General features: G+C 44.4%; 1 protein-coding gene across 1 annotated transcript in view; it reads right to left on the bottom strand.

Moving 5' to 3' along the window:
• The window catches only part of LOC116309329 (E3 ubiquitin-protein ligase HECW1-like), a 58,466-nt gene extending 55,737 nt beyond the window's left edge, over positions 1-2,729 (bottom strand). The window contains exon 1 of the mRNA XM_039617795.1: positions 2,154-2,729. Within this exon, the coding sequence (XP_039473729.1) occupies positions 2,154-2,729 (576 nt within the window). The remainder of the gene's footprint in view (positions 1-2,153) is intronic.
• Positions 2,730-12,929: the final 10,200 nt, after the last annotated feature.

Raw genomic sequence — 12,929 nt, 5'->3', positions numbered from 1 at the left:
CCCACTACACTGCTGTTTTTAAAATGAATAGAGAGTAACTGCATAGGAAGAAGGAAAAGATACGCAGAAATTGGATTGATATCAAATCTTTTTGTTGTACCAAGAGCTCTGAACATGAATTCATGTTCAATGGAGTCGAAAGCTTTATAAAAATCCAAAAAAAGAATGAAACTATTATCTGTGATTAGATCTGAATGATCCAAAATATCAATTACCAGTCTTATGTTGTTAGTTATGTGTCTGCCAGTCATAAAACCAGACTGTGTTTCATCAATGATATCATTAAGTGCACATTTTAACTTTTTAGCCAAACACATAGCAATTATTTTATAATCGTTATTCAGCAGTGAAATAGGTCTCCAATTTTCTATCAAAAGGGTGTCTTTTTGAGGTTTCGGAATCAAAGTAATTAGCCCCTGAGTCAAAGAAGGAGGGAACTTTTCATTATCAATGCTTTCAATATATACTTTATGTAAAAAGCGTGATAAGTCCTTTGAAAATAATTTGTAAAATTCAGATGTCAAACCGTCATTCCCTGGACTTTTATTAAGTTTCATTTTATTAATAGCACCTTCAATGTCTAGTATTGTGATGGGGGCATCACACATAGTTTTATTATTGTCACTAATTGTCTTAATATTACCTAAGGAATTATAGAATTTTTCCATGGCTTCTGTAGAAAAATTAGATTTATATAAATTTTTATAGAAAAGTTCACAAGTCTTGGAAATCACTTGAGGGTCTTGTGTGATGACCCCACCTGAACAAAGTTTAGTCATGCTGGCAAGAGCATTATGATGTTTTTCTAATTTGAAAAAATAGCTAGAGTTTTGTTCTCCCTCTTCAAGCCATTTCCTTCTTGACCGCACAAAGGCACCTTTTGCCTTGTAAATATATATATTATCTAATTTTAATTGTAAAATTTGAAGTCTGTTTAGTCTATCTTCAGATAAATTATCAGGTGATCTAGACAAAGTGATAATTTCAGAAATTATTTCTGACTCTTCTTTTTTTCTATTTTTAACTATTTCAGCTCCCCTTTTCATTAAAAGGGACCTCAATTCAAATTTCATAAGCTCCCAATTTTTACAAAAAGCATTTTCAACACATGCCTTGTTCCAATACTCATCTATTTTTGTTTTAATTTCCTTTACCAAAGAAACATTTAGTAGAAGAGAATTATTTAATTTCCAATATGAATTCACTCTTTTAGACGGTTTACTGGCATACAAACATATCTCCAAAAAAATAGTTTTATGATCTGTCAAGGGTGTTGGCAACATTTTTGATGTAGAAACATATTCGGATAAAGGATCAGAAATTAGCCAATAATCAATACGAGACTGTGATGAGCCAGATCTATTTTTCCACGAAAATTCCTTAATTGTTGGATTTTTGAGTCTCCAGATATCGATTAGGTCTCTTTCATTCATAAAATCCAACATATAATTACTACTTTCCTGACTTTTACTTGGCCATCTATCTATCATGTTATTGAGTGAATAGTTCCAGTCTCCTCCTAATAAAATCTTAAGATTAGCAAATTTACTTATTAAAGACTCAATTTTTTCATTCACAACAAGTATTAGGTCAATATTCTCCTGTTTGTTATTATAGCCGTAAATGTTACCCAGTAAGAGGGTCTGATCATTAAAAAAAACAACCAGCAAAATAAAATGTCCTTTTGGATCGGTTTCTGAAGATATAATTTTTCCATTAAATTTATGCTTTAAAATCAGAGTTCCCGCTGAATGGTTTGTGCCATGAGACATCCATAAATCTTCGCCCCATTGGGATTTCCAGAAGTTAGCGTCCTTAGGTTCAGAATGGGATTCTTGTAAGAAACAAAAATCAGTATTCAAACTTTTAGCATATAAAAACATAGCTTTCCTTTTGGTATTGTCTCTTAGTCCTCGAGCATTAAAAGAAATAAAAGATAAAGATGAAATTTTGAAAAGTAAATTAACTTTTTACCCTGAGAAGAGTGTGTAAGCTTCAGAGAGAGCAGAACTACTCTGTCTAAAAAAATGCTTCACAAAACATTTTAGCAGCAACAGCATACTATAAGTCTTCAGAACAATAGGGAAACGAGACCTTGAGGTATATCCACAACAGGACTGGAAGAGATTTCAGTGAATTTCTTTTCTGTTCACGAAAGCACGGGCTCCCACGAAGTAGGCAATTTTCCCTTCCTTACGTGCTTTCTCCACCTGTGGCCATAGCTGGTTGCGTCTCTCTCGGTCCTCGGGAGAGAGATCTTCTTTGAAATGGAGCTTCCTTGTCTTCAGGTAGTCAGATCGCTTCGCCGCCTTCCAGATGATGTCTCGAAAGTGTCTCATGGTAAATTGCAGGATTATGGCGCGATGCAGTGGCACAGAAGAGGACTCACGTCGTTGACCGATCCTGTGGACTGAATCAAGTACCTCCGGGAACTTATCACGGTGGTCAGGATCCATGTTTTGACAGATTTCAATAACCTTACTATGTACGTTTTCACCTTCTTCTTCAGGTAGCCAGTGAAGTCGCAGGTTCCATCTTCGTTTATACCGAGACAACTCCAGCACTTTGTTTTCCAGTGTTTGAATTTTCTCTTCTGCTTTATCCACCCTTACTTCAGTACGAGACACTTTTCCTTTTAGCTCCCTGATATCTTCTGAGATAAAGTTAATAGTAACCTTCAGGTCGCTAATACTTTTCTCGATGTTAGCTCCTTGCTCTTCGATAGCCATCTTGAGCGTCGTAATCATGCTTTCTGCCGTGTCAGTTTCCATCACTCTTTTCTTACCAGAAGGTTTTGACGGGGAGGAAGTAGGAGTGATAAGAGCTCTCTTATTTGAGCCCAGGTTTTTTGCCATCACATACAGCTAGAAGTGTGCACCTTAAAGTTCGCTTTGCTGCTTTTAAAGGAATTTTAAGACAGAGCGAGTTCTGTAACAGACCGTTCACAGCGCCGCCATCTTGGCCCCCCTATAGTAAGAATTTCTGTACCCAAATTTCTTTAATTTATCATGCTCTTCCTGTGACAGATGTGTTTCCTGTAGATATATTACATTGGCATTAAGCTTTCTCATTTTAAGTATCACTTTACTTCTTTTAATTGGGTTATTCATCCCATTGACATTCATTGACACCAGCGTTATATTCCTCATCTTTTCACTGTTAAGTTTTGTTTTATTTTTGGCTTATCACTATCATAGCATCCCACACTAACTCTAAGAACTTGGAACAAGATAACAAGAAACTTAAGAGAAACTGAAAATATGTATTTCTTACCCACAGCGTCCCTGTGGTTCGGGGGGTATATCCCTTTCAGATTAGGGGCCCCTGTGAGATCCAACCTAGGTTTCTAAAAAAAAAAAAAAATAGACAAAAAAGAAAACCTACCACTTTCTGGTCTACCTTGCCTTGAAAAGCAACAAAGTAATGAACCTTTAGTTTCTGAATTCTACTGTTCAATCATTTCCACCGGATTCAAATGTTTGTATCCTCACTTATAAGTTCTCGGTGTTAGATCGCTGCCATCCTAATGCTTTTTGCAGTCGCTCCTCCAGCATCGCGCTTTCCCCGCTCCGCTGCGGCACCTCCACCTGTATTCCTCTCCTCCTTAGCTCCTCCGCCGCCGCCCGGCCGCTGTCGTATGTCCTGACGCCGCTCTCCCACTGGATCCTGATTCTGGTCAGAGGCGTCTGGAAGCGAATTCCTCTCTCTTTTAAGGCTTTCTTAATTCCAGCGTATTGACTATGTGCACGTTAGCATATGCTACTTCCGGTGCAAAAACTCCTGTGTGGAGCTTTGTTTCCGGTGTCCTATTCGCGCCTTGTTTACGGTCCAAAACAAGTTAAGCAAATGAATGAATCAAGCAGCGATTTACATTTCTATAGATGTCTTGGGCATTTACGCAATATATCTGTAAATGATGTTCATGGACTTGTCGATATTTTTCCCCCACGCCTCAGAGCAAAAGAGAAAAGGGATTCAAATGTTATATTTCTCAGCTGTCCCTCGTTTATTGCGGGTGTTATGTTCTAAAAATAACCAGCGATAGGTGAAATCAAGTAGCCAATCTTATTTTTTGATGCGTTGACATCGTGGACATCCAGTACTGCACTTCAGAGTCACACTGCTAGCAATAGATGCAGCGATTCTGTACTGTACAGGAGAGACGTCACGGAGGAGATCGTCTGCAGCGATCAGGACGCAGGACACAATGTGACGTAAAAATTAGCATGAAAACTTGCACTAAAAAATCCGCAAAACAGCGAGGTGAAAGGTGAACCACGTTATAATGAGGGACCACTGTAATTTTGAAGGTAAGTCACAACATACCCTTCATACATACTAATGTATAGAAACCCTCACCAGCAATCATTCATTTTTTGTGTGGCTTTTTTCACGGTTTTGTCATGGTCCTGGGTCATTTTGACCCAGTGTTCTTAGTTTTCCTGTGGTTTTATATTTTGTTCTTTATGTTCTTAGGATGGTTTGGTACTTGGATTCCCCCTGTGTCCATGCTTATATTGTGGTGTTTGTTCTGGTACTGTGTTTCCATCCTTTGTGTTCTGTGTTCTCCTCATCCCCTCGTGTATTCATTCTTGTTCTCTGCCTCTCTCTCCGCCTCTCTCTGTGCTCATCTCTGTGTACTCTGTGTTGTGTTTAAGGTCCACATCTTGGTGTCAGTATTTTCAGTTTCGTGTCCTCCCGCTCTGTCATGAGTGATTGTCCTCAGCTGTGTTCCCGTGTGTTCCCACTTCCCTCATTACCTTCTGTGTATTTATGTCAGAGTATCACTTTGTTCCGTGTTGCGTCGTCCCTCTAGGTTGTGTGCATTCCCTCGTGTCTTCCCAGTGCCTCAGCTTTAGTTTCTCCCAGTATAGTTGTGTATGACCTTTTGTGCCACTCTGCAATAAAGCAGCTTTTGAGTTTAATTCTTGCGTGGTGAGTTTTGCGTTTGGGTCCTTCTCCTGCCTGCACACAGCCACCTCATGACAGAACGACGCAACCACGAAATGGACCCAGCAGGCTCCGCCCGTGAGGAAGACATTCTCCGTGTACAGAGTCTGGTGAAACGAATAACCCTCGCCTCGGACTCACGGACAATTTCCGTCGGACTTAATGCCATAAGGGCAATAATCGAGGGAAACCCTTTTCTTCGCCAGCTCACCTGCTATGAGGGCTTTATTGATGAACTGAGCCAAGCCAAGGAGGCGTTACAAGCTCGTGAGCTGGCAGACAGCGTCTGTTTCCGGGATTCCACACCACAGAGACAGCAGACGGAGATCTCCGCCAGGCAGCCGCCGCAGCAGCAGCGAACAAAGCACGCCGTGACGGTATCGCAGCAGCAGACGGGGCTCTCGGTATCGCAACAGCGGCTGCTACAACGAGAGGGTTTTTCGACGCCGCTGCCGCGGAGCCCTTCTCCTTCCCCTCTCAGCTCTGACCGTCACTCTCCCGCTGCTTTCCTAGCAGCGATGTGGTCGGAGGATGAAGAGGAGACTGTCACCCCCGCATCATCACCGGTTTTCCCCGTCACCTCCGTTCCCTCATCAAGGAGGAGACGCCGTCCACGTCGTCGCCGGTCATCTCCTCAGCCGGATTCCGGGATTTCTGAGCAGCCGGCTGGGGTGAGTGACAAAGACACTCTTTCTGTTCACTCTGAGGCTAGTTCTCATTACTCTGAAGGCAGTGATGCAAACTCTGTGATTCTTGCCTCAGGCTCTAAAGGCTCACAATCTGTAAATATTGAATCCGAACCTGAACTTCTTATGAACTGTTGTACTGCCCAGAGGGTCAACTCAGAGACCGTTTCTCCTACGTTTGGACTCATATTTGAGAAAGATTATCCTTCGTTTGTGTTCCCTGGGGCTGAAAACTTGAAGTTAGCATTTCCCGAGTTAGAGACACCTGTTTCTGTGCCCTTTACCTGTGTGTCTGCTGAGGATGATTGTTTTGCAGTTAAGCTCACCACTGGGGCTTTAAAACCTGCCTCCTTAGATGTTAAAGCAGTAAAATCCAAGACTGTAAATGTTCCTGTGATAGCTCGACCCCAGCTCGTTGCTTCTGAGCCATCACCCCAGGGGAAAGTCCATTCTGACGTATTTACTGATTCGAATGTTCTTGAGTCAGGGGGCTCTACGCCCACCACTGTTTCCTCTGGGTTTACTGCTTCCAGCGAAAACTATGTTTACATCGGCTATTAACCCCTCCTCTGACAGTATAAGCATGGTTAGCTCCGAAGAAAGTAGCTCTAAGACTGTTGGTGCATCAGCTGATCACATTTCTCTAGAGTCTTTAAACACTGAAGGTGGTGCTTTAGTGCCTGTAAGCTACAGCTTTAGCACACTTAACGCTACGAAGTCAGAGCGCTGTTCCTCATCCGTTCACTCAGGGCAGGGAATCAATCCCTTGCAGACTCTTCCTTCTAGGCCCGCCTCGCAGGCCCCTTGTATTCAAGGGATAGCTGCAGCCCAGCACTCCCCTGCACCTATCTCAGTTCCCCAGGTGAGGGAGGCTGGTGCCCACCTGGTCCCTGTTCCGGTTTCTGGGTCGGCTGAGGCTCTGCTGGTCCCTGCACCCGTATCAGCTCCTCGGGTGGGGACAGCAGCCGCCCAGTCCCTGCCGAAACGTGTGCCAGCCGCTGAGGTGAGGCCCGCCAGGACCCAGCCGATCTCTGCACCTGTACCTACTCCTCGGGTGGGAGCGACTGGTGTCCAGCAGGTGCCTGCACCTTTCCTCTGCATTGCAGGCTCAGGGGAACCGACACCACCACCTGTCCTACATCCACTCCCACAACCATCATTACATTCAGCTGCACAGGATGCTCCTCAGTCAGTCAGTCAGCCTTCTCCTCAGTGTACAGCCCAGCCTCCTGAAGCTCACTTAGCTGCCCAGCCTCCTGTGTCCCTCGCACCTCAGTCGTCTACTCCGCCACTAGCTCTGTTTTCACCTCAGTTGCCACCAGTTCGGTTCCCCGTAGCACTTCAGTCTCCCTCAGTTCGGTCATCTACTCAACCACCAACTCCACTCTCACCACAACTGCCACTACAAACTCCAGCTCAGTTATTAGCTCAGCCACCTGTTCAGTCACTGCCATCCTCTGCTGAAAGCTCTTGTGTGCTCACTCAGCCAGTTAAGGACAGCGTCGTGCTGACAAAGCTTGGACAGACTGTTTGCACTGCACAGCCCCAGCCGTTGCACCCTAAGCCGGCTGCGTGCCCTGTGCCGCTACAATTAGCATCCGCTGAGCCAGGGGTCTCCGCACCTGCTGGCTCTGCACCCATCTCCGCTGGGGGTTCAGGTGGACCTCTCCAGCCGCTCCTCGTCTCCGCTGGAGGTTCAGGTGGACCTCTCCAGCCACTCCTCGTCTCCGCTGGGGGTTCAGGTGGACCTCTCCAGCCGCTCCTCGTCTCCGCTGGGGGTTCAGGTGGACCTCTCCAGCCGCTCCTCGTCTCCGCTGGCGGGTCAGGTGAACCTCTCCAGCCCCTCCTCGTCTCCGCTGGCGGCTCAGGTCAGCCCGGCCAGCCCCTCCTCGTCTCCGCTGGCGGCTCAGGTCAGCCCGGCCAGCCCCTCCTCGTCTCCGCTGGCGGCTCAGGTCAGCCCGGCCAGCACCTCCTCGTCTCCGCTGGAGGGTACGAGGGATCCGTCCAGCCTGCAGCGCCTCCGTCTCCGGCTCTCACGCCGCCGCCAGCTGCAGCCTCATCATCCACGCCACCTGCAGCCTCATCATCCTCGCCAGCTGCAGCCCCCGAGTCTTCATCCTCACCCGGCCCGGCTTCGTCTTCGGCCTCTGCAGCGCCTACGCCGTCGCCTGGTCCAGCTCCAGCTTCAGCTTCTGCCTCGCCAGCTCCAGCTCCAGCTTCTGCCTCGCCTGGTCCAGCTCCAGCTTCTGCTTCTGCCTCGCCAGCTCCAGCTTCTGCCTCGCCTGCTCCAGCTTCAGCTTCTGCCTCGCCTGGTTCAGCTTCAGCTTCAGCTTCTGCCTCGCCTGGCCCAGCTTCAGCTTCAGCTTCTGCCTCGCCTGGCCCAGCTTCAGCTTCAGCTTCTGCCTCGCCTGGCCCAGCTTCAGCTTCAGCTTCTGCCTCGCCTGGCCCAGCTTCAGCTTCAGCTTCTGCCTCGCCTGGCCCAGCTTCAGCTTCAGCTTCAGCTTCTGCCTCGCCTGGCCCAGCTCCAGCTTCAGCTTCAGCTTCTGCCTCGCCTGGCCCAGCTCCAGCTTCAGCTTCAGCTTCTGCCTCGCCTGGTCCAGCTCCAGCTTCAGCTTCTGCCTCGCCTGGTCCAGCTCCAGCTTCAGCTTCTGCCTCGCCTGGTCCAGCTCCAGCTTCAGCTTCTGCCTCGCCTGGTCCTGTGGTTGCCAAGCCACCGCCTCGTCCACGTCCGGCTCAGCCTGCTAAACGTCGTCCACGCCTGGTTTGGCGTCAGCGGCCACCAACATCTGTTGTTTGAATGCTGAACATTTGCCTGTTTAAAGAATAAGACCAGTCACTATACAGAGATGTGCTTCTGAATGTGGACGATGTGTCTTATGCTGCAGTGATGCAGTTCTGCTTGTGTTGAGTGATGCAAACAACCGATCGATCTAAACTCTTTAAACGTCAATCACGTGGTTACCGGCTACTGGCGAAAATAATGGAGGAAATCGGGACGGTAAGCCAATTTCTGTCTTAGGGCATTTGCGCCGCTGTGTGTTTTTGTGGTCTTCTTTTGCGGCTAATTCAGTGAATTTTGGTCTGATCGTGGTGAAACTTGGTGTGTGGAGTCAGTGATAGCTCTGGGAGCTAACCAGCCTATCTTTAACCGGTTACATGAAGTCTGAAGAATTTCTGGTTCGGTTTTGTTTGTTTAGCGGACTTCTGCGCATTTACGTAACTGCTCGTTTAATCGCGGCTTATTTTCGGTGTGTTTGGTGGTTGTAGAAATGGTTTATATGACATTTTAGCTGAGATTCTGAGGTTTCTGTGGATACCACACATGTCTGGACTTATATATATATAATCATTATAACCGATTAAACGTGATCTCCTCCTTTTTGGCCCCAGTATCGGGGGCGTGGGGCTTAAGTGGTTAAACGTCAAAATCTATCATTAGATCATCTATCATTAGATTTGTGACACAACAGTGGTGAGTGTTCCCACCTTCTGCTCTTTGGAACTTAACGCAATCTTTCCGTTTTCGAGTTTTGGACATGATTTTGGAGTATATCTTCGCAGTAGCGATTTACCGCAAAGTAAAGCTACCGGAAATGTACAACCCCACATCCGGCCTCAAATCAGGAAGTTAGCATTTTCTCGTGCACATAGTCAATTCCTTCTTCTTTTGAATCACGTCGGTAGCGTAGTCATGATCAAAGAAAAGCTGCTTATCCTGATGTACAACTTTTTTCTTCCATGCTGCCTTCAGCACCATCTCCTTGGTTGAGAACTGAAGAAAATTAACCACCACCGATCGCGGAGGTTTTTCTGGTCCGGGTTTTGGCACCAGAGCTCTGTGCGCCCGCTGAATATTTAGAGCAGAATCCCGCGGGAGCGAAAGCTCAGCTCTCAACAACAAGTCTTCCACAAACTGCAGCACAGAGTTTCCTTCAGAACCCTCTTTTAGGCCAAAAATGCGAATGTTGTTCCATCGGCTACGGCCTTCCAAGTCAGCCAGTTTCATCGGAATATTCCGTTGTTGCTGGAGCGACTGGATTAGAGCATCTTTTGTGGCCAAATTCCACCTTTCCATCTCTTCCAGTCTTTTCTCAGCTTCTTCAAGTCTGGTCTCATGGCTAGCTAGCTCATTCGCCGTTTCTGCCAGTTTTATATTAATGTCTTTCTTGAAGCAGTCGAATTCGTCCTTCATTTCTTGTTTAATGTCTTTCTTAAACGTGGCAAACTCAGTTTTAAACTCTGCTTTAAGTGAGTGAATTTCCTTAATAATGTCCTGAAAGCCTACGTGGGGGTGGCTAGCTACATCTCCTTCCATCTGCTCACCTTGCACGCTGTTCTCGGACATGTCTGCGTTGCCTCCTCTTGCCAGCTCCACTTGTTTCACAAAATCCTTAATGTTGCCTTGTCTTTTTGACCTTCTTCCACCTTTCATGGCATTTATTACACGGTTTAGCGGTGGAAATATTCGAATCCTGGTTTTCTTTCGAGTTTTGACCGGGAGCTGCAAGCTTATGCTGCCATCTTCCTTACGTCCCCCTAGTGGTCAGGATTACATGTATTTGTGTGCAGACCTTTGTCTCAATAGACATATATTTCAGAAGGTTTGGCTCCCTGAACAATATGACAGCCATGTTGACACCTGACTCCAATGAAAAGGGAGCAATCCATGATATATCAATACTTTGATGCATTGCTTAAAAATGAAGCCAATCCTGCTCTCTGATTTAAGACCTCAGTAAACACCATTCCTGATGAATTTACATCCTCCACTTCAACACAGCATGATGCTCATTTTGTAAAGCTTTTTTTAAATGCACATAGTAAAGCAGGGTATGCTTAAGGGCATTTGATCACTTCCTCTGTTAGAGCTACTCCCTGCTTGTGATGTCTGGCTACAAAAACAAAGGAATAAATCTAAAAATAAAAAACAGCTTTAACGCTAAAACTGAGCTGAGGGACAAATGCCTTCAAATTGAGGCTTCATCTTTGTCTTAACTGTGTTGGGCAAGATTCACTCTACCATGCAAAAGATCCTTCTTACTGTGTTTAAAAGATTCTCTGTATATGTAATACCAGTGTAGAAAAGGCTTCATGCATAGTGTAGGAGCCATATAGACTTTATGATGATAAGGTAGTGTGTGTATGGTGTTGCATGTCTATTCCAGTGATTACAGTTGGCACGCATGCCACGTTTGAGGTGTTTTTGAGGAATGAGTAGGAAATATATTCACCTGGTTACCGGTCTGGCGACACGGAGAATGGGTGCATGTCACTTGCCTTGCCTTTCCTAGAGTACCTTAAAGTAGCTTGCTTGTGCTCATGCAATAAAATGATCAATAGAAAATGTTTGGAAACTGGATCATTTGTTGATTTGTTTAAGAGTGAGTCAAGCAAAGTACTCCCTACTTCAGCTCAGTGGTTTAATTGGTATCAAGTCACTTCACACTAGTTCAACTTCTTTCTTCAGGTGAGAGTCAAAATGAAGATATATTGCCATTTGTCTGTCTGCAAGAGTACTAATGAGCTACCATTAGTGATTTTGGTGTGGATGCAAATCACTTTCTGTGAAATTGTGATACAAGACACTAAACTGGGAGGATGATGCGCACTAGGATGGGCTGTCTGGTAAATGTCTGGGTGGTTATTGGAATGTGTCCTACACACGATCCTTTTTCTCTTGCAGTGGAAAACATAATATATTTTGCACGAGTGGGGAAATTAAATGTAGCAGACTCTTTTAACATCATCATATTTTGTTTTTTGTTACATATTTTGTGTTCTGTTTTCCTACTATGCCACTCATTTGCTTTGTCAACAACAGATTGTAGAGTAATTTCCAGAAAGTCCACAATAATTAGGTGCTTTTGCTTTTCACAAAGCAAACACGATTTTTATGGATTACACAGATTTTCACCATACCATAACTATACTTACTGGTGCTATATGGGGCGCAGCAGGACATTTTCCTTTGTAAATACTTCTGTTGTTTCAATAATAAGAGAAATTATATAATAAGAGAATTTGGGGAATTAAGAGAATTAAGAGAATTTTGATTCTATTCAGCTGTGTTCCCCAGTTGTCTCCACTCTGGCTTAATTTTTATTTAAACCCTCAGTTTGCTTCTGTTTTTGTTTTGTTGTGTCGTCCTGCTTGCTGTGCGCCCCATGTGAGCTGTATAACTGTAGCTGTTTCCAACGTATTAGTCACTCAGTCAGTTCCTGGTTTCTGTGTAGTCAGAGTTAAACTCTCGTCTTGAGAGTCCTGTATTGGGTTTCACCTTCTGCATGCCAAACAGTATCATATGACAGTTGGAGCCAGCTGGTATTGTCCATGCTTCACCTTTGCTAATTCAGGTGCTGGACTTCACCATGTTTTTGTTTTTGGGCCTTTTGGATGATTTTCAGAGAACTAAAATATTTATTATTAACATTGGTACTTTCAACTGCTTCTTTAAGAGGTCATCGCATTGGATGTATCCACATCTTTGATTTGGTGCAGATTCTAGACCAGACGCCCTTCCTGATGCTAACCTTGAGACTGACACTAGAAGTACATTAGCCTCACTTGACCCAATGACACTGGGATTGTCTCCTTACTTAGGATCTTCTATGTATAAGGTGGATGTGTTAACCACTGCACCACATAGCCACAAGTCATTAATAATATTAATGATTAATAGAATTTATTTTCCTGGCTTTTTTGTGGTACACCATCCAGACAGTGAATTTGCTTGATTAACTTGCTCATTGTAATATTATTCACCACCCATCATGATTCAACCAAAACTAACAGATTTTTAGGCTAAATTTCTTCAAATTTCACTGAAAATAACACCAGAAGCATTTAGTTATCTGAAAATAGCAGATTGACTAAACTTAGTACATGTTTGGACCAGAAATAGTTTCTCCCACAAAAAAAGAAGAAATGATTATCTAAATTCATGGAAAGATTCAGAGTCATTGTGATTCAAACATTAAAATCTAGTGAAAACCTTTGAGCCTTTTCATAATCATTTTGCCTCTGATTGTACAGATTTGACTCTTCTCATACTGGTTTTCTGTTTCTTTTCACTGTTTTTTTAAATGATTTTATGGTCTTTCCTGTTATATGCCATCCAGTAATGATGATTTTGTGTCTTTCTGCAGACATTTTGAGCATCCCATTTGCATCTATTTGTGTTCATTTAAAATCTATTTTTAGTTCCATCTAGTTCCCGTTTTTTTGTTGTTTTGTTTTTTGCTTATTTACAGTCGTTCTGCATTTAACTGCATACATTTTTCTTCACTGCCTTCT

Source organism: Oreochromis aureus, linkage group 9 (assembly GCF_013358895.1).
Source record: "Oreochromis aureus strain Israel breed Guangdong linkage group 9, ZZ_aureus, whole genome shotgun sequence".
Classification (NCBI taxonomy): Eukaryota; Metazoa; Chordata; class Actinopteri; order Cichliformes; family Cichlidae; genus Oreochromis; species Oreochromis aureus.
This window is presented reverse-complemented; position numbering and strand designations above follow the sequence as displayed.